This window comes from Brachyistius frenatus, unplaced genomic scaffold, assembly GCF_029030835.1.
Source record: "Brachyistius frenatus isolate BFR_SWC_R1_liver_20210118 unplaced genomic scaffold, ASM2903083v1 Contig_1, whole genome shotgun sequence".
NCBI classification, from domain to species: Eukaryota; Metazoa; Chordata; class Actinopteri; family Embiotocidae; genus Brachyistius; species Brachyistius frenatus.
In genome coordinates, this window is record NW_027210600.1 from 10,879,439 (window position 1) to 10,901,676 (window position 22,238).

General features: G+C 43.7%; 2 protein-coding genes across 2 annotated transcripts; one reads left to right on the plus strand and one right to left on the minus strand.

Moving 5' to 3' along the window:
- Positions 1 to 78: 78 nt before the first annotated feature.
- On the minus strand, positions 79 to 16,794 carry prpf8 (pre-mRNA processing factor 8). The gene is made up of 43 exons (XM_069689728.1): positions 16,618 to 16,794; positions 15,875 to 16,001; positions 15,587 to 15,755; positions 15,257 to 15,421; positions 14,905 to 15,123; positions 14,586 to 14,798; positions 14,244 to 14,369; positions 14,013 to 14,118; positions 13,512 to 13,702; positions 13,255 to 13,374; positions 12,947 to 13,136; positions 12,622 to 12,741; positions 12,124 to 12,258; positions 11,832 to 11,961; positions 11,507 to 11,703; positions 10,918 to 11,124; positions 10,265 to 10,428; positions 10,018 to 10,144; positions 9,504 to 9,696; positions 9,126 to 9,313; positions 8,770 to 9,008; positions 8,458 to 8,604; positions 8,111 to 8,321; positions 7,868 to 7,984; positions 7,496 to 7,743; positions 7,202 to 7,381; positions 6,938 to 7,073; positions 6,536 to 6,705; positions 6,177 to 6,306; positions 5,915 to 6,061; positions 5,604 to 5,764; positions 5,196 to 5,387; positions 4,776 to 5,013; positions 4,435 to 4,563; positions 3,888 to 4,001; positions 3,586 to 3,759; positions 3,096 to 3,289; positions 2,685 to 2,924; positions 2,371 to 2,512; positions 2,063 to 2,203; positions 1,831 to 1,970; positions 1,139 to 1,341; positions 79 to 722 (listed from the first exon to the last, which is right to left on the minus strand). Exons 2-43 carry the CDS (start codon positions 15,990 to 15,992, stop codon positions 568 to 570), a joined length of 7,026 nt encoding a protein of 2,341 aa, XP_069545829.1. The 5' UTR covers positions 15,993 to 16,001; positions 16,618 to 16,794; the 3' UTR covers positions 79 to 567.
- A 1,687-nt stretch (positions 16,795 to 18,481) lies between these two features.
- On the plus strand, positions 18,482 to 21,914 carry LOC138615873 (arsenite methyltransferase). The gene is made up of 10 exons (XM_069689763.1): positions 18,482 to 18,613; positions 19,341 to 19,474; positions 19,880 to 20,030; positions 20,109 to 20,245; positions 20,354 to 20,423; positions 20,513 to 20,594; positions 20,701 to 20,832; positions 20,912 to 21,054; positions 21,251 to 21,373; positions 21,545 to 21,914. The coding sequence occupies exons 1-10, from the start codon at positions 18,578 to 18,580 to the stop codon at positions 21,620 to 21,622; spliced, it is 1,086 nt and encodes a 361-aa protein (XP_069545864.1). The 5' UTR covers positions 18,482 to 18,577; the 3' UTR covers positions 21,623 to 21,914.
- The last annotated feature ends 324 nt before the right edge of the window (positions 21,915 to 22,238 follow it).

Sequence of the window (22,238 nt, forward strand, 5' to 3'; positions counted from 1 at the left end):
ACAGCCATAAGGAACATACAAGTCTCACTTCCCCTCTGCTTTATACGTTTTAGAAATCAGGACGCTCACAGATGGATGTTTCTTAAAAACGGGGATCTTTATTTAAACCCACACTACAATGTCACAGGATGTACAGTACAACGCAGTAACGGGGGAATTACTGGCAGGAAAATGCAACTTTCAATTTCATTTCTCAAAGCGATACGAGGAAGCGAGTTCTTTCTGAAATAACGTCAATCATCGGATGTAATACCAAAGTGTTGTGTACTGAAAACTACACGTAAATGCACAAATGTTTAAATGCACGAGAAGCCACAAAAAAAAAAAAAAAAAAATTTTTTTTTCAAAAGACTCACAAAAAGAAGCCTAACTTTAAAAAGGAGGAGAACAAAACAACATTTGTAGAAAATATCCAAATGGTCCTAAAGCCTTTACATACAAATTTCCAAACAACCCAGTTTACATGTGTCGAATAGAAATATGAGAGGGGCTGTTCTGGTCGGACTCCACGCGAGTCTGGCAGCGCTGCTCTCTCTACAAAACACGTCAGGAGCGGAACGTCGGCTCTCAGGCGTACATGTCCTCGCGGTCGGCGTTGTAGATCTCGCCCTCCTGCAGCGAGGCAAAGTTCAGGAAGTGCGAGGGCCGATGGACTTCGTGGTAGAACTCTTTGGGGTTGGCCAGCTGCAGGTCGTACTTCATGTTGGGGTCATGGCGCACGCCTGTAGCGGGACGGGTTGACAAAAAATCAGTATTTAGATTGTGCAGGTCCTTTATTGATTACACACACACACGCTTCTCAGTGGTTTGAGCACTATGCCACGCAGGACTCGAGCATGACGGTGCCGCCTTATAATCAGCCATAACTTATATTATTTAAATACCAAGTGACTGGCAGTTTTTGAGCCGTGAAGCACAATTGAACGGTAAAAATCAATGAAACAGTCCATGGGACAGAGCGGAAACATCAATGTCTGGCACCGATTTATCAAAAAAAAAAAAAAAAAAAAGACAAACGGCAGCATTGAGGTCATGACGGACGTGACACGGACCCGAACTCGGTTTTAGAGCACAGGCAGTGAGCCAATCCGATAAAATACAAGTTAATCTAACAAAAGGAAATACTTCGGCTACTGACCCATGAAGTTGTAGTTCCAGGAGACTTGGCCAGGCACCATGAAGAAGCCCAGGAAGCGATCAGAGAGCAGCATCTGCACTCTTTCATAGTGGGACGGGAGGTAACCTTTAGGGTTGTTGCCCTTGTCTGTGTTCTGTCGACCCCATTCATACCCACTGGGAGTCAGCTTGTAGGCTGTGAGCGTGCAGGAGCCCGGCGTAAAGCTGTAAACCAGAAGAATAAAAATATGCAGTTAAGCACCATCAAGCTTATTATGTGGTAACAATTCCAACATAAGAAATAAACAGAAGCTTGGTTTTTCCTTTGTGTTCTGATCTGAAATATATTGTTATTTGCAGGCAGCAAAATTCTTTCCCGAATTTATTTTTCTCAACAGTGCTGCATCTATTATCAGACATTTAATTGTTTGATAGCTTTAATATTGGCCACAGGACACCATTGATATCCAAATGCAATTCAAAAAATCCTTACAGATTTAAAATTATCTACAGATTTTCCAGGAAATTCTAATCTAAGCAAAGCTCTCAGCCAGGTTTTAATCAAACATCAACGGATTTGTAATTTCTACGCAGGACCACTGTATCGAGTTTGGAACCAATATTTCAGGAGAAAACTGCACCAGATTTTTACTGCAGCCTCTTAACACCTGCATGAATAGAAAAGACAAGCAGGTGTCCTGCAATGAAACCTACCTGCAAGTGATGATGATGGTCTTTTCTCCATCCCAAGAAGGGTTATCAGCCATGACCTTGGCGTGGGTGGTGACGTCCTGCGGGGAGAGCTGCGGTGACTCGTTGGGCTGCGTGTGGATCCAACCAAGGGGCTCCATTTCCTGCGAGACAAAACAGAAAGCGTATTTTTAGAACCGTTACAGAGTTTAACCAGAAAAATCGAAGAGTGAGCTGGAAGGTTTCTTTGTCTTACTTTGAGGTATTCGTGTCCGGGCAGCTGGTTGGGCAGGTGGACAGTCTGATGTGTCCCCCACTGAGGCACCATGACGATACAACGGATCTCCTTCACCTGGGGGTTGTCTGGTGGGCTGGTGCCATACAGGTATCCTGCAATCTGGACCGGCACAACACGGTCAGTTTACACGGCAACGGTTTGTTCACTTTGCAAAACGTGTGATAAAAGGACCTTGGAGGTAAAAGTGTGCAGCAGTGGGATTTAAATGAACACATCACAGGTTCAGAGATAGAAGTTAAACGGAGTGCAATGTTCTGGATGCATGCCTGCGCTCGTAGATCTGAGATGCAGATGAACTTCTTGAGGACATTTTTGGGCAGGATGTAGGTGTAGCCCGTCTCCTTGATGTCATCAGATGACACGTAGATGTGGTTGGTTCGGAGATGGAGGTTGGCGGCAGATATGGCCCTGAAGGGACAAAGAGCATTACAGCCAGCTGACAGAAATGACGGCTGTCCAGTCAACCATTTACTGAAACGAGCAAACGATGTCTATTGTTCATTAACTAAACACCCGAGTTAAAAAAAAAAAAAGATGCCTCTAAACATAGTGTGACATTTAAAATGAGCTGGCTGCGTACCGGACTCTCCACTCAGTCTTAGAGGAGAAGGTCTGCGTCTCATAGTTGGAGGTGGTGGAGGTGATGATCTCGTCTCCGTGCTTGTTGACAGTGCGGGTCTGTGTGGCGGTGAGCTGCGACTGCTCCTTGGTCTGCTTCTCGATCTCGGCAATCTGCTGGCGCTGTTGTGACGGAGCAGAGATCTCCATACCGAGGATGATGTCACGGATCTCGGACTGGGTCAGCGAAGCCACGTTCACACTGGATGGAGAGAAAGGAAGCGTTGACTCTTAAAAACGAGTCCATCTCTATTTTGCTCCATCCAGTTACAGAAGGGAACATTTGTGTCCTTAAAAACTGCGGTCCCGATAATTGAAAACCGCTGCTTGAGCCACATGCTGCCTCCGTTTTGTAAAGGAACACGGCACTTACTTGTTCTTTTTGCCGTAATCGGCCAGAATGAGATCCTTGAGCTGCACTTCCACCTTGATCCACTCCTCATCGGTGAGCGTGGGCCAGATGTGGTGGGGCTCCGTGATGGTTGTTTTATCAGGTTTCAGGATCACCTTGGCCCTGTCGTTGTTGACGTGGAGCGCTCTGAGGATCAGGATGAGTCGGGAGAAGGCCTACAGGTGGAGCAGACAACCAAACACAAACTTTTTACACAGGGGAGTAAAGATGATGTCACCAGAAACGAAGGCATCCTAATGAGTTATAATGAAAAGTCTGCTCCGGTATAACCTGACAACCACAAAGGCACGTTTCTCTAGTAAACACGACTTAAAGTAGATGGACACAGATGCTTTCTAATAAGTTTTGTATAACGTTGCTATTTTCCTGTGAAAGAACGTCCACAGAGACACAATGTAGGTGTTACGAGTTTAATCCCGGTCTGACTCTTCAAGGAAGGGGTGAGACTCACCGTGTAAGACGAGATGGTCTTGAGCCAGTCGTCATAGAGGTTGAAGAGCACCATCTGCGGCTCCGTGGCCTTCAGGATCAGGTCTCCAAACTTCTCCACCTTCAGACAGGCCTGGAAGGGCAGCTGCAACTCCGAGCCCTTGATCACGATGTTGGGGAAGTCGAGCAAGTGGACCTGCACAAAGAGAAGAGAAGTACGGCATCACAAGCGGAAGAGGATTGTACTGTGGTTCCAGCTTTCCAAAAATTACACCGAGATGATCCTTCAAGGCTTGTAATTATTATAGCATATAAGAATCTCACCTCCAGAGGATCCAGCATGCCCTTCCTGGTTACAATGATCTGTTTGGGCTGCTCCTCTACGGGGAGGGAGCGAATCAGGGCAGCTACTTCTTCAGCTGTTTTCCATTTGGCCAGCTAAAGAGATGAAACAAAAATCAAGTTATACACGTGTAGCAAGAAAAAAAGACAACTTCTGTATTATTGTTAAATACCCAAGACCACATGTCAAAGGATAAGAAGGTGTTTGAGAGCGCCTGTGCCTCTTAACCGAGTCATAAAGGTACATAGTCCCTTATTTCATCAAATAAATTGGCCGTTGAAATTTCAGCAGCACTTTGCCTTCTCATCAGCAAATGATGGTAATTACATTTTATTCAAATTGTTTGTATTGGTTCAGTATTATAAGAGTGAAACACAAGGGAAAACTAAATTTAGACTAGTCTGATAGTAAGAGGCCTTTTTCTAAATTAAAAGGTCAATTTAGTAAAATAAACACAATAGAACTCAATCAATGACATAAGCCATGCTGGCGTATATCAAAGTGAGTAGAGGTAGAGCGTCGCTGCACCTGTCCCAGACGTTTCTGTCCAGCCCACACAGACGTGTGAATGATCTTGAGGAAGAGCTGGCCGGTCCTGGGGTTGAAGATGAAAATGGCTCCATTGATGGGCTTCGTGGTCAAGTTTCCCTCAAAGGTCTGTGCAGACAGATGGAGAATACATGTGACTAAATTCAAAGATTTTTTTTTTTTTTGTGTGTGCATATTTTAAAGTCAGCAAATCCAGACAATTAAAAAATAATAATAATCAAAACCTCCATTACAAAACAATTTTTTTTTTAGGAGACCACAACTCTGTTTTATGACTGTGGAGGGAAATATAAATGGTCACACCCCCCGCCCCCCCTCACCTTGTGAATGGTGACTCGGTAGACGTTCGTGTCATCCACAAACCAGATGATCTGGTTGGAGAAGAGTTCGCCGTAGTTCTGTGAGGACAGGTAGGGCTCAGTGGGCTCAGAAGAGTACAGCTGCAGACCTTTGCGGATGCGCTCCCTGAGCACATACAGAGCAGGGTTGGCCTTCATGATCTTGGCCATGGCCTGCTGGATCAGCGGCTTGCTTCCAGGGAACCAGTTACCGTAACCACTATGCAGAGGGAGTAGAATTTTTTTTTTTAAAAGGAAGGAAAAGTGTTAGCCGCCTCACACTAGCAAAAACAATTCAACTCCAGTAATTTCATTTAAAAACAGACAAAATCCTGATGTTTACGTTGATCCGTTACCTGCAAACATAACTGCTCATGTGTTTGAGCATGTACCAATTCTCACCTGTGGAGGTTGTAGGCCAGGTCAATAGCAATGAGCACCCCAGTGGGGGAGGGGTAGATACTCATGTTGTCCGTGGTGTAGTCCAGGAACTTGGCCCTGGCGTAGCGCTCGATGTCGTGAGAGTCGTAGTCACCCCAACGGAGCTGGATGTCAATCCAGTACTTTTGTGTCGTGGTGCTGTCCATCACGTCCCTGTAGGAGGAGGGGAACATTTAAATACACACGAGACTAGATATATGATGTTTAGATATGCTTTCATTATGACAGGTATATAAAAAATAAAAAAAGATAAAAATCTTCACATTGGTGATGAAAGTGGTGACATGACATTCAGAGTTTTCAAGAACGATACCATTTTTCTGTCAGTAACGATGCAGTGAGTGACGTAAATATCAACCTAAGCCTTACTTGGAATCAGCGAGCAGAGACGGCCGAGAGACATTCCACTTGTACGACGCGAAGAGGAGGATGTCTGCGCAGGACGAGTTCATCTTGTACGACTTCCTGGGGTGGATGGTCTCCTTCTGCACCGTCTCGATCTCCAGAGCATCCAGCTCCTGGTCAAAGACCTGCAAACCAAAAAAACAGAAATATCATTCACACTGTGGGCAGAGTGAGACATTTGTTTTGAATTTTTTTTTTTTTTTTTTTAAGACATATAAACTGAAGTTTTAAATTATGCGCTAACTGCCGCACTGAGAAGTCCGAACAGGACCGACCTGACAGAGATCCATGACGATGCTCTCGTGAATCTTCTGCCACAAGTGAGCCCTGAAGATCTGGATGAGGGAGATCTTCAGCGTCGGGATCTTGCCGTGCATGAAGATTCCCGTCAAGTCGAGTTGCACTTGGAAACCCACATACACCTAGAAACAAAAAGAAGGAGGAAAAAAAAATAATATATATATATAAAACCCGGTCCAGAAGTTTTAATCTGTGACAACATAAAAAAACAAACTGTGAACTGCTGTGTGGACTCACGTTGGCTCTGTTGATGGTGGGCGACCACCACAGTGTGAAGCGACGGTTGGGGATTTGGTTGAGACCAGATCTCTGGGCGTTGGTCAGCTTCTTCCACTTCATGGACTCCTCAAAGCCACTGGCCTTTTCCCTGAAGGCCAGAGAGACAATTTGGGTTTTTAACGCGATGAATATGATGTACAACAAATACGTTTCTTGGCCATTATAAACACAAGAGGTTTGTACACAAAGTAAAAGCGGCATTAAACTTAAACATGTTTGTCAATCACATTGAAATAGCACATTAAATGTCTTGGGTAGTTCCTCTTTTCTATTCTTTATGCGTTTCATTAACATTCTTGGTGTCAAAGTGCTCTCACCAGAAGAGACCCTCCCAGGTGGGGAAGTAAGTGCCTTTGAAGAGGGTGTGCTCCAGGATGCCCTCCACACCGCCCAGCGCCTGGATCATGTCCGTGCGGTAGTTGTTCAGGTTCCACAGTTTGCCGTCGTGTCTCTGATGAGTCCACCAGAACGGATTCTGTTTCAGCACCTGCACTCGATCAAGACAGAGACATCGACAGTCAGTGGCTGCATGTTGGTGTTACATGTTAAAAACAACATATTAGCGCGCCAATATGTTGATATCAAAATTGTAAGCAATTTGGTACGTTCATATTAGTATTAAAGTCAAAACAACTGGTGTCGACTGTATCTGGGACTGAGAAATGCTAGCAAGTCTCAAAACTCTCAAGCTATTTTCTTCATCAGTGTTTCCATCATACCTGATACTGCTTGAAATCTGTCCTGACTCTCCAGCCTTTGTCATAGGCCAGAGTGTGTCTGTCCTTCTGGAAGAGTGTGTTGATGCGAGGGATTCCTCTGTCCCACGAGTCCTCCAAATCCTCCAGAGTCAGACGCCTGGAACAAAGAAAGCGCATTACAATTCGTCTCGTCTACGCTCACGATTGTTGAAATAAATATTTTTTCGATCAGTGTACAAGAGCAAGCCTCAATGAATCCAGCTCTTTAAAAACAGGTCAACACACCTGTTCTGGGCGATGGCCTCCTGTCTCTTGAGGGCGTACTCGGCCCAGACCCTCTGAGAGTCGATGAACTCGCTCTCCCATGGCTGAATGTAGCGGTACAAGTTAGGGATCAGCTGGTCTTCCTCGTGGCTCATTCCAGACCTGAAGTGGGTGATGCCCACATCTGTCTGCTTGGACCACCTGGTAAAAACAGAGACAATTTGTACAACTTGCTGAGGCACCACAGCTGAATGAGCTTACACAGGAATTTACTGACAAAAGATCAAGCGAACGCAGATCTACATGACGACTCACCGCAGGTCTGACTGTGGGATAAGCACATGGCCCATGGACAACATCCCAAGACCTCCCAACTCTTTGGGAGTGTAGAAAACTACAGGAGGGAAGCGACTAGGCATTTTGGAGTTCAGGCCGATCTTGATACGCGTTTGAATCTTGTTCTCGCACTTCACCAGCAGGTCCAGGAGCTCCTGGGTGTTGACCACAGCCTCGCGGAAGTACGTCATCAGACCGATCAGAGCCGTGTTCCATTTGTTCACAATCTGCAGATAAAAACCAGATATACTGAAATATTTTGACTATGTGGTTATGGCTTCTGTTCCTTTTCATTTGTATCCAACTGTGCATTACTGCTCTCGTTTACAGGAAGGAAGACGTCCTGCTCACCTTGGTGAATGTGGTGGATCCAGAGGCCATCAGGATCTGACGCACTCTGTTGTGGAAGCGCTGCATCGATTCATCATCGACACGCAGGAAACACTGGGCCGTCCTCTCTTTAGTGACCTGCACGAGTAGAAGAAAAACACAAGTGGGAAAAAAAAAAAACATTTAAGAGAGAAGAGAAGGCAGAAGAAAGTCTGAGCAGCACAGCTGTTTGATAACATCCACATCGGTCGCTTAACTCCTCACCTCATTCTGCAGGTTCCATACACCGTCCTTGTGGGTAAACTCCTCGTAGCTGGTGCGGCACTTGGGGAGGATGCGGCACTCAAAGCCGCACATGTTGAAGAGCAGGTTGGGGTTGTCTTTGCTGTAAACGGACACAAAGCTGTTCTCCCACTGGACTGTGGTCACAGACCTGGGCAGGCGATTCTTGATGTCCCAGAACACTGCACGTCCACTGGGAAGAATAAAATTGGAAAAAAGTTATGGCTGTCTGTCTCAAACCTCTTGACAGTCTGGTTAAATACGTAAAATGTTGCACACAGAATGAGATCCAAATTAACAAAGACTACTGGCTGAAGAGTCCAACTCACAGGTTGACATCGTGCTTCATCAGTCTCATGCGGGCGTCCCGAGGCCAGCACTTCTTGTTGTTGTAGCCCACAATGTTTTCATTGTTGGGGTCCGGGTGCTCCGTCAGATACCTCTGAATCAGGTCTCTGGCCTCGTCAGCGGAGAACCTGGACGACCCAAGAGAAAGTTTTATCTCAATTTCCTTCTTGAGGGGAAAAAAAGGTTCTTTTTTTTTTTTTTACTTGTTGTCACAATTGCACAAACTTTAGGAAGACAAAACAATACAAGTACAAATGAAACGGTCTTAAATCATTTCGGCGATTTAATCTCACCTGAAGAAGATGTGGATGCGGTCGATGTAGCGGCAGTACAGCCGGATCGGGTGGGCGCTCTCTGTGGCCGTGTCTTGGAAACTGAGGAAGTCATTGGGCATCTGAGGCGGGCCGGCCATCTCGCTGGCACGGTGCAGGCCGAGCACCAGCAGGTCCATCACCAGGCCGTAATACTGCACAATGAACGAGGCAAACTGGAGTCCCCTGATGATGCCGTAAGAGTTGGTGTGGTTCATGTCCTATGTGAAAGACAGAGGAAAATATTTAGCACAAATACCAATTAAACTCAACTCCTTGTCCTTGTCTTAAAAAAGGGCATCTAGTTGCAAAAGAGTTATCTGAATGAGTCCACATACCTTGTAGTTGATGACCACATTGTTCTTGGCTGTCATGTAATCAGCGATATTGTGGTCAACAATAAGACGCAGCAGCCTGTTGAGCAACGTCAGATCAATCTTCTCGTACATCTTTTCGTAGCGGGACTCCAGCATCACGTTGCACTCGCCCTCCGCAGTCTCCCACACGTCCTGCAAGTTGTTAATGCCTAAACAGAGTAAAAAAAAACAACAACAACGCATCGTTCAAATAAAGCTTGAAACTTTCCGGTTAATGAGGTTTTCAGATTCTGAAACCCTGTTATTAGCATTATTGACAGTTTTATTTCCACACGGAGGAATTACACAATATGATCAGATGTCATATGGTAACTATTTACTGATATAACGAAGCCTGACCTTGGCACCACTTGTAGACCAGCAGAGGTGGTGGTTCGGTGTCAGCAGGTTTGATCCAGGGGGGAAACAGGCGCCTCTTGTCTGCTTCGTACCAGAGGTACTGGTCCAGGTAGGCGTCAGTGATCTTCTCCAGGGGCTCCACGTCATACACTGGCACCAGGTGGCTGTACAAGTCCATGAACTCAATTCCCACCTGCAAAAGAAGAAAACGTTCTCAGACTGACAGAGGAATTGAATATGAATATATAAAACAACAACATTGCAACACTAACAAAAAAATTAGAAACTATGACAGGGAGCTTACAGCAAACATTTTCTAAAGTGGTTTACAAAGGCGTCACTCACATTATAGTCTATTTATTACACAATAAGCCAAAAAATACTGCTACATTTTTTGCTACAACTTTTGTTTGTATTGTTTGCAACCTGACCTGTGAAATGTTTATAAAAAAAAAAGGCTTTAAATTGCATGAAATGATTGCAAAGGAAACTATCACCAGGTGTCCGTCCTGACCTCTTTGAAGGCTCTCTGTGTGAGCAGGTGACGTTTGATCCTGGAGAGGGCTTCGTGAGGATTGTCGTAGGCCTGCTCGATCAGCCCCAGCTCCTCCCTCTGACTCTGGTTCAGCCGAGACTTCACACTAAGAGGGCAGAGAAATAGAAACTGAGTAATGTACAAAAACAAACATCCCCTGCGGTTGTGTTGCCTGCTGTGAAGAAACATTTGCTGATGAAGTTGGTCATGTACTGAGCATGTTCACCTGTATGCCTCTTTGAGCCTCTCCAGGGCCAAGATCAGCAGCTTGGTGTCATGTTTGTAGGACAGTGGAGGGAAAGGGATGGGCGAGAACCGCCGACTCTCCAGCCAGTGCACAGTGGTGGTGTAAATGGCTACTGCCTCCTCTGCTGTGATGTAGGGACCATCCTGTGGGCATAAGATACACACTTCAATAACAATGTGGCAAAGTGTGAAGAAGCCTGCGTTGGTAGCAAAAATATAGAGATGCAATAGCAAATATTTGATCATTTATTGGTTTTGCATTTCTACTGATTAACGATCATGACAGAAATCATCTGAATAAATGTGTGAATGGTGCGGCGCCAACTGCAACTGCAAGTGCAATAATACGACCACCATTCACTTCAATATTCCTCCAGTTGTTACGCACAGGCAAGCGGACCAATGCAAGTGCGCCTTTGTAAAGAGGACTTGGAAGCTCCACTTTAAATTTGTTGAGTACATTACATTTCGTTTTTCCATCTGCCAAAGCAAGCTGACAGTCTGCAACACTTTTAGCTTATCAGTAAATCCAAATGTGGATCACTCCTTTAAAAGTAGCAAAAATAGAAGCGATTAATGCAACCGTTTATAAACACTGATTTCCTTTCGGAGCTGTTCTCTGTGAATGTTTACCTTCAGGTAGTTGTGCTGTCTCTCCTGCTCAGCTTTCAGGTACAGACGGGTCAGTCTGCCCAGGTTCTTCTTGCACACCGTCTTGTCCACGGTGGCGCCGCGACGGATTCGCTCACGATTGTAGTGGGCTGTGTTGGTCCACCAGTCAGCTTTGGCCTTCACATAGCGCAGGATCATGTTCTCGATGGGAGTGGGCAGACCGGGCACCTGAGATCGGGGGTGGGAATATGTCAGTATTTTATAAATTCTTACTTGGCTTAAAGTAACTATTTAAAAGCACCCATGTGTGACTCTTACAGTGAAGTTGCTCCAATACAGTGGAGACACTTTTTATATGGGAAAGTATTGTTCACTGGTATTCCTAATCAGCAACTAGAGCACCGTCTGTTGTCCCAAGTGTCTGCGTTATCCAAAACAACAAGTGCTAAAAACGTCTGTAGTCTCTAATATTACACATAAAACATTTTACTGAAGATACTTAAGTAAACAAATCCTCAATCAAACAGAAAATCACTGATATCTTGATTTCCGACAGACCATCCCCCCTCCTCCATATGGTTCTCGGTCACAGTGATCCCAGTACACTGACCTTCCAAGGGATGTTGGCTTTCCAGCACCTCCAGGACTCGCTGAGGTGCTGCAGGATGGTCCTGGCCTTGTTCTGTTTGATACCCTCAGGCATCATATCCAGGATGTCGTGCATCACAGCGGCACGCAACTCCAGGTCAAAGTGAGACTCCACGCGCTGTTTGGTCACGGTCTTGGCCACGCCCTTGGAGTGACGTCCTGTTGAGACAATCACAACAAAGCTGCTGCTTAAACTGACACAGTTTCTCACAGCAAATACCACGGACTGTGTTCGGGTCACATCACTGGCTGCTTTTAACGAGTCATATGAAAATATGCATGCAAACCTTCAAACTGCCTGGCCAGCAGATTTCCCAGCCACCTCTCCAACAGTGGAGTGATGCCTCTCATGAAGAAGAGCCACACTCTCCAGCCCGGAGCCCAGAAGCCACAACCGGGACCTTTGCCCACAGGACCCTGATCAAACATAAACAATAGCGATCTACTTTAAGATGCAAAGTCACTTGTCAATATTCCGTTTTTTGTAGTTTGTGGGAACATAAATCCTTTCTTAGGACACCGACATATCTTGTGTTCCAAAACAGTTCCAATAATCTGATTTATTGTGTGTTTACTCACAGTGTTGAAGCGATAGTAGATGAGATGCTTCAGGTCTTTGCACATCCGGATCTGTCTCATCAGCTTGTACTTGTAGCGGTACATGCCCGTCAGCTGGCCCACATGAGCGAAGATGTACTGAAGCCCATCAGACAACTACAACACAGACAGAGGTCTGTGAAATCACTGGGTAAAAGGACCATACAAGTCATGTCTGACCACTAAAACTAACACATTCTCACGAACAGGAAAAGGACCAACTATGCAAAACCCTTTATTGTTATGCAAGTATATCCTTGTGGGTTTTTTTGTGTGTGCCAGTCCCCTGTGAAAATAAAACCTTATTCTGAACAATTAGGAAGAAAGCCATGACTTTACAAGTCAACAGATAACACTGTCAGTCCAGTCAGTACATTTGCTGATATTACACTTCCAAAAGGCAGATGAATAATGTAAGTAAGTGTAGCTAGTCCTCAGATGAGTTGGGATGTGTTGAGCAAAATTTTGAGTTGAACTGACCTGGAAGGCATCGACGTTTCCCAGTCTGTACTGCACGTGGCTGTCCACCACCAGCTTGCTCAGACGCAGCACCTCCCTGCACAGATGGAAGGCATTGCCGAATCTGGACTTCTTTCGCTCCTGGAGGAAACAAACAAAAACACAATTGTAGTTTAACACTGGTTAGAGCAGTGAGGACGACTACTGGCAGCAGAATAGACTGAGACTTTTAACAACAACAACAACACAGCTTAAACCACAGTTTAATGTGGAACTTCAGATTATTTTGTGTGTAAAGCCTCCAACCAAATGATAATGTGAATATTGGTAGCCCTGGAGATTGTACCTTTGTGGTCAGTGTCTTCACAGGCTTCAGGTTGAAGTTGTAGTCCAGATGTAGGTAGTTGAGGTTCTTACGGTGGATGAGCAGATTAAGCATGTTGTAGCCCTGTCTGCACACCTGCAGGCCGACCTCCACCCAGTCCAGCTTGGTGGACTGAAAGAACTTTGTGGCCTTAAAGGAGCGGAAGAGATACCTAAAAGATAACAAAAGGAAAATCTTTACAAAAAAAACCTGGCTAATGAGCAAAACTCTGCTTTTATCACAACGACCGGTTAACAGGAAACCAAATGTAAATGTGGAATGATGCTCACCTCTTCTTCTGGGCCTTGGGTGGTCTGTGTTTGAGAGCATTGAGTACGTAGTACTTCAACAGTTTCTGGTAAGACACGCGCACCTTCACCGGCTGTCCTGCAGGGCAGTGCTCGCGGTACCTGAGGAATAGTTTAACACATACCATTAAATAGCTCTTAAGAATTTTACAAAATAAATATTTCCACAAAGCGTCTGTTTTAGATCAGTAAATTGCAGCAGATTTATTCTTGTTCCAGCCTGTTGGTCGTTTTCTTACCAGTTCTTGATGAGGGGGATATCAATGGCTCGCCTTGTGCGGCCAGATCGGAGGTTGAAGGGTCTCGGTGCCCAAAGAAGAGCAATGCCATTGGCTGTGTTGTCCGAGTAGAGGGGCGTCTCTTTGAGGAAGGGCTCCAAATACTCAGGAAGCTCAAACTCCTCATCATCATCGGGCAGAGGCTCCTGGCTCTGAGTGGCAGCAGGAAACAGAAATATGAATTTCAGAGTTACTAACTTGTAAAAAAGAGTCATTCATCTAAATATCAAATAATTAGACGCAATATCTGAACGGTGAAGTCTCAACTGCAGCTGCAGCCAGTGAAAAAAGTCACCATTCATTATAATGTTCCTCCAGTTCTTACGCACAGGCAAGCAGGCCAATGCAAGTGCGCCTTTGTAGGAGGATTTCATTTCAAACTTCACGGTAGACTTGTTCTAACGTAATCACACTCGTCTTTCCTCAGAAAAAGGTACCAGTCGGATAATCTGCAACACTCACCTTGACAGAGTGTCTGTGTGAGATGGGGTTGATCAGCGGGTCGAAGTAGAACGCCGGAAGATCTGGATCCTCCGTCTTGATAAATACCACATTTGGTGTGTGGTACCTGCAGAATGAAAGTCAACTAAAAGTCACACAGCCAATAGATACTGTAACTTTAAGAGCAAAGCAAGGCAATTTTGTCTTAATGAGATGGCGCTTGATGGAAATCTTCACTCATTCACTTCTTACCAGGTGAGGTGGACGTGGTGCGGCAAGTTGTTGTACAGGTAGGGGAAGGCGATTTTGTACTCCGTCCTGATGGGCTGTCGGATGATGATTTTGTTGATGTCGTTGAACTCGTTCCAGTCTTCGTCCCTGCAAGAGAAACAGATAAGAATAAGCTCAGGAAAAAGTCATCCAACAACTGTTATGTTTGGAGTGAGACAAAATTACAAAACAATTACAAAAAGCAATCGCTTTATGAAAGGAAAATGTAAAAGTCCAACAAGTGTGTTTTCATTTATAAGCCTCTAAGTGGCTTTAATGTAAAATAAAGAGTGTAAAGTCTGTAGGAGGTTGATGTATACATACTGGAGGTTGATGTCTCTGACCAGCGGCTCAAATTTCGGTCCTCCGGGGATGGCCATATTTAAAGCCTTGGAAGTGAAGAAGGCTTTGAGGTCAAACAGGTAAAAGTAATTGAAATCCACAAGGTCCGTCAGAAGCTGATTGGCTAGACGGTAGAGAGTGGACATCATGGGCAGAGTGAACTGCCAGCGACGGTAGGTGGTGCCGTTCACAAACCTGAGCAGGGAACAAATTCATGATTTTTAGATTTTTCAAGCAAAACACATCAGCTGAATATGGGTGCTTTAAATCCTTGACTTTGAACGGAGACGCGAGTGCTTACTTGGTGGTGTCTTTGAGCGGCTGGTGTTCATAGAACCACTCGACCACTGGACCGTCTTCCTCAGTATCAAGCTCCATCTGGATGGCCTCCAGAGGTTCCACATCAAGGATGTTGTCAGCATAGTCCAGTGGCGGCTCCTCATCATCAAATGGCGGAAAACGCATCCGCTTGAAGTGCCGCCGATCGCGCTTCTCACGACGCATCATGATCCACATGGTGCTGGGATCAAGATAAGAGATACCGACGACTGTAAACGTGTTCAATGCACTTTATGTGTATTTTCAGGTTTACAAAAATCAGGCAAACCCAACTGGTACTAAAGTAATGCGTGATATACCACACTCTCTCTTACCCCCATTGAGCAATGTAGACTGGCTCTATGACCCAAGGGATTTCATTCACAAAGGAAATAGCTCCAGTAATGTGGTAGAGTACGGGCACATCTCGGATTTGTTCCCAGGGCATAGGCATGTTTTCCAGCAGCTTCAGAACTGCATGGGGCATGTATTTAAGGGCACTGTCCAAGAAAACAAACACACAAAGAAGCAAAAGGTACAGGATGAGATATAAATAAGCAAACAACTTTTAGGCTTAAATAGGCTTTAAATGCAGGAAAAAAGAAAACACAAACTTGATCAATATTTTGTGTAGACACATTTGCTACTGCAGGTTTGATATTTACCCAAGGTAGACCCTCTTGTCATGACGAAACTTTCTGTTGGTCATGTCTCCGTGGTCCCTGATGATCTTGCGGACATGTTCCGGTGGCATGTCTTCCTTCTGAGCGTCCACAAAACCAAACTTTCTCTTTTCTGAATAGCGCTTTGCCTGCAGCTGCTGCCATTTTCTTGCTGTAAAGCGGGAAAACAATGAATGCATAATAGCAATGTTAATTCTGCCCATCTGTAATGTGACACGCTAATTTTAAACAAAACGATAAAAGAGATGTACTGAGTGAGAACCAACATACCTTTCTCTTGCAGTTTTTCCTCAGACATGAAGTCGGGCACCTGTGCAGGAGGGGGCACGCCTGGTACACCGGGCGGCATCGCTGCCGGCATCCCTCTGTAGGGGAAGGTCGCTGCCATGGCGCCTCACTGCTCAACAAAACAACATCAAACAAAAGAAATACTATCAACACTGACCAAACACGTTAAAACCACAGAGATGGGGTGGGAGGCGCAGGTCAAATCAGAACAATTACATGTACATTCAAGGTTAACGTCATGTTGATGAGAAACTGGTATTACAGCTCTCATTCTGGGGATGCCTTCAACAATTTGTCGCCGTAAAGTTGTCCTAAAACAAACAATCCTCTCCAATCGTCGCAAAGTCCGAGAAACCGCTTGACGCCAATATAATCGATTACGTTCACGTGTCGATACGATACAAAACACAGCTCTTGCACGCGGACGCGTCTCTGCATCTGACGCGTAATCGTGCTTCCAGCTCGCGACTTTGCTGGCTAAGTTAGCTTAGCATAACTTCCCGAGCGGCACAAAAAAAAAAAAAAAAAACTTATAAAAGCACCAGACTGTTAAAAGTGAACACATTTTTGTTGTTGTTGTTGTTGTTCGGTAAATTATACGACGCGATCTAATGTTAAACCTCCGATGAGTTCCTCGGTCCTCCGATCAGGCCCAGCGTGGTGGAGGCGCTACAGTTAGCATGGCGGCTAATGGCCGAGCGGAATACATATTCATCACCACGTACCTTCACTACCTTCAGTTGATTAGATCTGAAGAGTCTTGATCCGCACACACTCAGCTACCACAACATTTCTCGCCGTATTTTCTTCTTCTTTCTTTCTTTTTTTTATATCAGTGTTTGTGTTGATTTGTCTTCATACAAACGCATCACGCACGACTACCGACGGCGGCCCCACGATGAGCGCTCTCCGGTGGGAGTCACAGACAACACTTACGCCACTTACGTCACTTACGTCACTTACGCCCGATACGAAAGCCTCTTCCTTCCGTACGAAGTGCGGCTCTACGTAGAAAAAGATGCGCCGGCGTCGAGGAAGCGCGATCGTGAGAGTACCCGGATGCTCGTCGTTTCCGGTGCACTACTGCTCCCTGCAGTGTTGGAGGGCGACCTGCAGGGTGACGAGCAGACCGGCACATCCGGGAACTTTGCGTTTCAGAAATGTGCCCGACCCCTTTTTTTGGGGGGGGACATACGAGTCTCTCTGTAGACTTTAATTTAAAATAGCGTTACAAAACCAATCTGCTGTAAACCACCGGATTAAAATTACTTTTAAAAAATGACACCGCGGCACCATGTCGAGGGGTCATATTTAATCGGAGGTAATAGTTTTTTCACATCATTGTTGGTGCAACTAACTACACAGCAAGTCTTCGGCATAGCGTTATTATTTAAACCGGTTAGTTTAAAGCAGAAATTTTGGGAGAAAAGTCTCAACTTCCTCCGATTCTCTGTTGCTGTCAATGCAACGCAAGCGACATTTACATCTGGACACAGACACACTGTAGTCTTACATCTGGTGAAAACATGTGATTAATGGGTGAATTGACAACGTTGTTAAAGCTTTGGGACCGCCAAAGTGATAAAAGGCTTTGCAAGTACTGACCATTTGTTATTTGATATATGGAGCTATATATTTATAATAATAATTATATATATTATTATTATCATAAATGGAATTATAATGGCAATAAGTGAAAATGAAAGGCAACCAGATCAGCAGTTGTTGTCAGTTTAGTCAATAAGACTGTACAATAACTCACCTCTGGCAAAATCCATCACATAACAAATACACTGTTGACTGTGTTTCTTGGTTGTTTGTATATAATATATATCGATATATATACTGTACTGTATATATTGTGCATTTTATATTTTATATTTTTTACTGCTATTTTACTGCTATTTTATTGCTTTTTTTTTTATTCTATTATTATCTTATTGCTTCTGTATGCTGCTGTAGCGAAACAATTTCCCCTCGGGGATTAATAAAGTAACTACCTACCTACCTACCTACCTAGTAAAAACGGTGTAGACTCAGAAAGCAGACAGAATGGATCAATCAGAGGGCAGGATAGAATAGACCAATGGGAAGCAAGGATAAATAGACCAATCAGATATTCTATATTTTATCTTGCCTTCCCATTGGTCTATTCTAAACTGCTCTCAGATTGGCCTAGTAGCAAAATCAATAAAGTTTGTTTTTTTTCCTGTTTGGGGTTTTCTCTTCAGCTCTGAAAGACAAACCTTTTTTTTTTTTTTATTCTTTAACATTTGGACACAAGCCCTCCTGTGCTTTATAAACTAACAGTTTAACACAAAAAGGTTAAAACAAACTTATTGTACACCGAAGTCTGGTGGTGCAATACCTCACTTAACTTCCCAAATAGTCTAAATTATTACATTATTTTTTGACGGCTCCATAGTAAAGTTATCCACGCTTTCATTTTCTCATTTTGTTTCGCTAAAAAAAAATATGAAATTATAAAAATATTATCGTCAGAAGTTGTTTGTGAAACCGATTCAGGCTTTCGCTGTAAAACTATAAGTAATGACGCTCTTATTCTGAAACAACTGACCGGAAAAGGGGCAGACCTGACCAAAGTACTTCTTCTTATTCGCACCGTGTTTGCTTTTGAAATCAGTTTGAAGCCAGTTTTAAAGCTTTTAATAGTCTTCGTGCAGAATGGCGACTTGTGACGACGTCCGGGAAAATGTGAAGGTACTTGAGAGCTGACTGTCAGACACCGTTCAAGCTTCGTGTTCATTTTCAAAAGCTGTTGGGACGTTGCATAATAGTCGCTCGGTCATGTTTCATTTACAACCCATGGAGAATTGTTCTTAAACTAAGTGAATACGATCCGAGTTGCTGTGTTGCTTCTTTGTAAACAATGATGTTTAAAACGTTTTCCAAATGTTCGTCAAGATGATAAACAATTAAATCATAACTAGAAAGTTTGGGACTAAATTCAGTGTTTAACTTCTGCATGGTTTGTGGTCCTTGAATTACAATGTCATGCCTTTGGTTAACACATTTAATAAAATAACAGCTTCGTTCGTGGCCGTCTTCACAACAATGTGCGTTTTAATCAAACCGGGCAGACTACATTAAGGCCTGAAGACATGAGCACAGGAAAAGTAATTCACTAACAAGACAAAAAGTTGAACAAATATAAAAACATATACCAAACATTTACAAAAGCTATCACAGAGACTGCGTGTCCTGACTTCAGCAGGCAGAGAACAAAAGAAAAGAAACGTCTTAAATTAATATACAAAATTTAGCAAATCCCCTGATTATAATGTGGCGTTGTGTCGTGGTAGTGAGGATGTGATTTTTGTAATTCTAGTTTCAATGTGACTGCAGAATTAGACCCACAACAGGACAACAGTGAAGCAGTGCAGTTGAATTACAGACTAATCATATGTTGATCAATGTCACCTTGCAGAAATACTACGGCAGTCGACTGGAGTCCTCTGGTGATTTGCAGACCAGCGCCGCCTCCTGCAGTGTATCCTCCTGCCCAGTGCGGAGGAGTGTCACAGATGCTCTGAACCAGGTTCACCCTGAGGTCACCAAAAGGTACACCGGACAAACCTGACTCACTCTCATTTCAAACCTCTTTCAGCAATGATCAAAAGCTATGTTATTAATCCCTCAGAACTGTATATAAATTATCGTGCAGGTGTAAACAGAGAATCAGAGAATCATTAGGGGATTGTTCTGTAACATTATCCAACACGCAGAGGACATAAATATAACATGCCATAATAACCCACAGTCAGCAGACGGGTCAAGTTTTTCAATTATTTAGATCTGTTAAGATAATGCTATAAGCTTATTGAGGAATGACTCATGGTTACATATTTGTGAACCATGTTAGACAGAATACTTTCTGACAAAGGTCTCTGTGAACATCATCCTGTGTCGTTCAGTGTTTGGTCATATTTTACTTTTGCTGTTGTTATTAAATCATCTTTTCTCCAGGTTCTACGGTTGTGGTCTTCCGTTCCCAGCGAAGCTTGAGGGCTGCAGAGTCGTGGATCTGGGCAGCGGCTCCGGCAGAGACTGTTATGCCTTCAGTAAACTTGTCGGACCGAGCGGCTTTGTGACCGGCATCGATATGACAGAGGAGCTGGTAATTGCACACGAATGCGCACGTGGAACTTGATCCCTCGAATTTTTTCTTTTACCGATTTAGCTCATGTTCCTTTAGGTCACAGTGTCTCGTCAGTATGTTGAATATCATCAGAAGAAGTTTGGCTATGAGGAGCCCAACGTCACTTTTGTCCAGGGGTACATGGAGAAGCTCGGTGAAGCTGGCATACAGGATGATTCGACGGATGTTGTGCTGTAGGTTCACATTTGACTTTTTATTTTATTTTATTTTTTTACAAACTTTACATTTACAAACTTTGATAGGTTTTTAAACAAAAGTGTTTTTCTCTTGAATCTGTTCAGATCCAATTGTGTGATCTGTTTGTGTCCAGATAAAAGAGCAGTGCTACAGCAAGCCTACAACGTCCTCAAGGTTCGTCTGAGGAGTCACTGCAACTTAAGTCCAAGATGTGTGAATAGTACAGGAACACAGTGTTCTCAGTACTCACTTATTTCACACAGGAAGGCGGTGAACTTTACTTCAGTGACATGTATGCCAGCAATGTCGTTCCTGATCACATGAGGCAGGATGCAGTCCTGTGGGGTAAAACCAGCACTGCACCATCATCTAGAGTTGGAGAGGTAAAAGGCAAGAATGCATGTCTGCATCACTAATCCTCTGGTTACCACCTCTCTCTTCTCTGGTTTAGGTGAGGGAATGGGTGGCTCTCTGTTTTGGAAAGATCTCATCTCTTTGGCCCACAGCGTAGGTTTCAGCACCCCGCGCCTTGTTTCTGCAAGCCAAATCATGGTCCACGACTGTGAGCTCAAAGCGAAAGCAGGTAACAGAAGACAACTTCGACACCTTCAACAGCTCATGAGAATATTTTTCTACTTCTGAGCACGGTCTTCATTTCACAGGTGACATCAGCTATGCTTCAGGCACATACAGGCTCTTTAAGCTGCCCAAAAGTCCAGTGATGTCAAATGCAACTGTGACTTACAAAGGAACTGTGGCAGATTTCCCAGATCAGCTAGACTTTGATTCATCCCACTCCTTCAAGGTATAAAACTCACCTTTTGCTTTATCAGTATTTACACAGGGACATTAATTAACCTGTGGTTTATTGTTCTAGTAAGTGAAACTATAAATCTATAATTCTTTTTAATATCAGATAAAACACATGCGTATCCACATCAAAAAGTAAGATTTTATGTCACTGGACAAACAAGATCACTGTTTGCTTGTGTGCTGTGCAGAAAGAGGTGGCGGTGGAGGTAAGTGGAGAGATGGCAGCTGTCCTCCGGAGTTCCCGTTTCTCTCCCGATTTCAAAATCCAGATGTTGGATCAACCGGAGTCCAGCTCCGAGTCAACACCGCAGGTAACTGTCATTCAAGGTTTACTGCGGCGAGAATGTTTTGAAAATTGTGGGCAATATAAAGAAAGATTATACATGTGGTACACCTTTTATAACCTTTTATAGCTCTTGTGCAACACAAGTTCTGACAGTATAAGATTTTTATAAGTCGATGACTGTTTTTTTTTTTTCCAGTACTGCCACCTCAACCCGTTTCTATTGGCTGACAAACGGGGATCCTCTGTGAAACAATGCTCCAAAACATGTAAATAAAAAGGCTGCTGCATCCGGGAGAAACTGCTTTCAAAACTCAAGATAACTGAACAAATATAACTGGAACAATAAGTTTTTGATTTGTAGATTTTGTCTTCAAAATTAAAATTAAAATTAAATTATTTTAATGAGGTAGTGAAGAAGTTTTTTTTTTCACATTATCTGTAGTTGCCATTGTGTTGATAGTTAATAGTGTCACTGTAACATTACCTGAAATAACTGTGTTTATTAACATTAAAATGCATTTTCATGGAAAATAAAATGGCTGAATCAATAAAGTAACAACAAAATATCTGCTGGCTTGTGCTTCAATAACTTCCAAAATGAACATCTAAAACAAAGAGCAGCTCATTTCTTAACTTCAGATAAAATCGGAATAATGATTCACAACGATTGTGTAGCTAAAATCTGTTCTGTACTTGCAGCCAGTAAAACTGTTGAGTCAGCTGCCGTGTTCATGGACATTGGATGATTTATGAAATGTTTATAGGAACACAGAAAAACAGGTTTGACAACAGAAGTGGAAAAAAAAAAAATACAAAGATATTATCATCCCTCACTCGTGTTTGATAAGACATATAAACACGTGAATATGACTGAACTCGTTATATAAACA

Bases quoted from the DNA above. Each gene is read 5' to 3' on its own strand.
- prpf8 (XM_069689728.1), bottom strand. From the start codon at position 15,992: ATGGCAGCGACCTTCCCCTACAGAGGGATGCCGGCAGCGATGCCGCCC. The intron at 8,322-8,457 runs GTGAGTTGGACT...TATTCTTCCCAG, and splicing joins ATGAAGCACGATGTCAACCT to TGGACGTGCAGTGTTCTGGG. The intron at 3,290-3,585 runs GTGAGTCTCACC...CTCCACCTGTAG, and splicing joins AGACCATCTCGTCTTACACG to GCCTTCTCCCGACTCATCCT.
- LOC138615873 (XM_069689763.1), top strand. From the start codon at position 18,578: ATGGCGACTTGTGACGACGTCCGGGAAAATGTGAAG. The intron at 20,031-20,108 runs GTAATTGCACAC...ATGTTCCTTTAG, and splicing joins TCGATATGACAGAGGAGCTG to GTCACAGTGTCTCGTCAGTA. The intron at 20,833-20,911 runs GTAACAGAAGAC...TTCATTTCACAG, and splicing joins TGAGCTCAAAGCGAAAGCAG to GTGACATCAGCTATGCTTCA.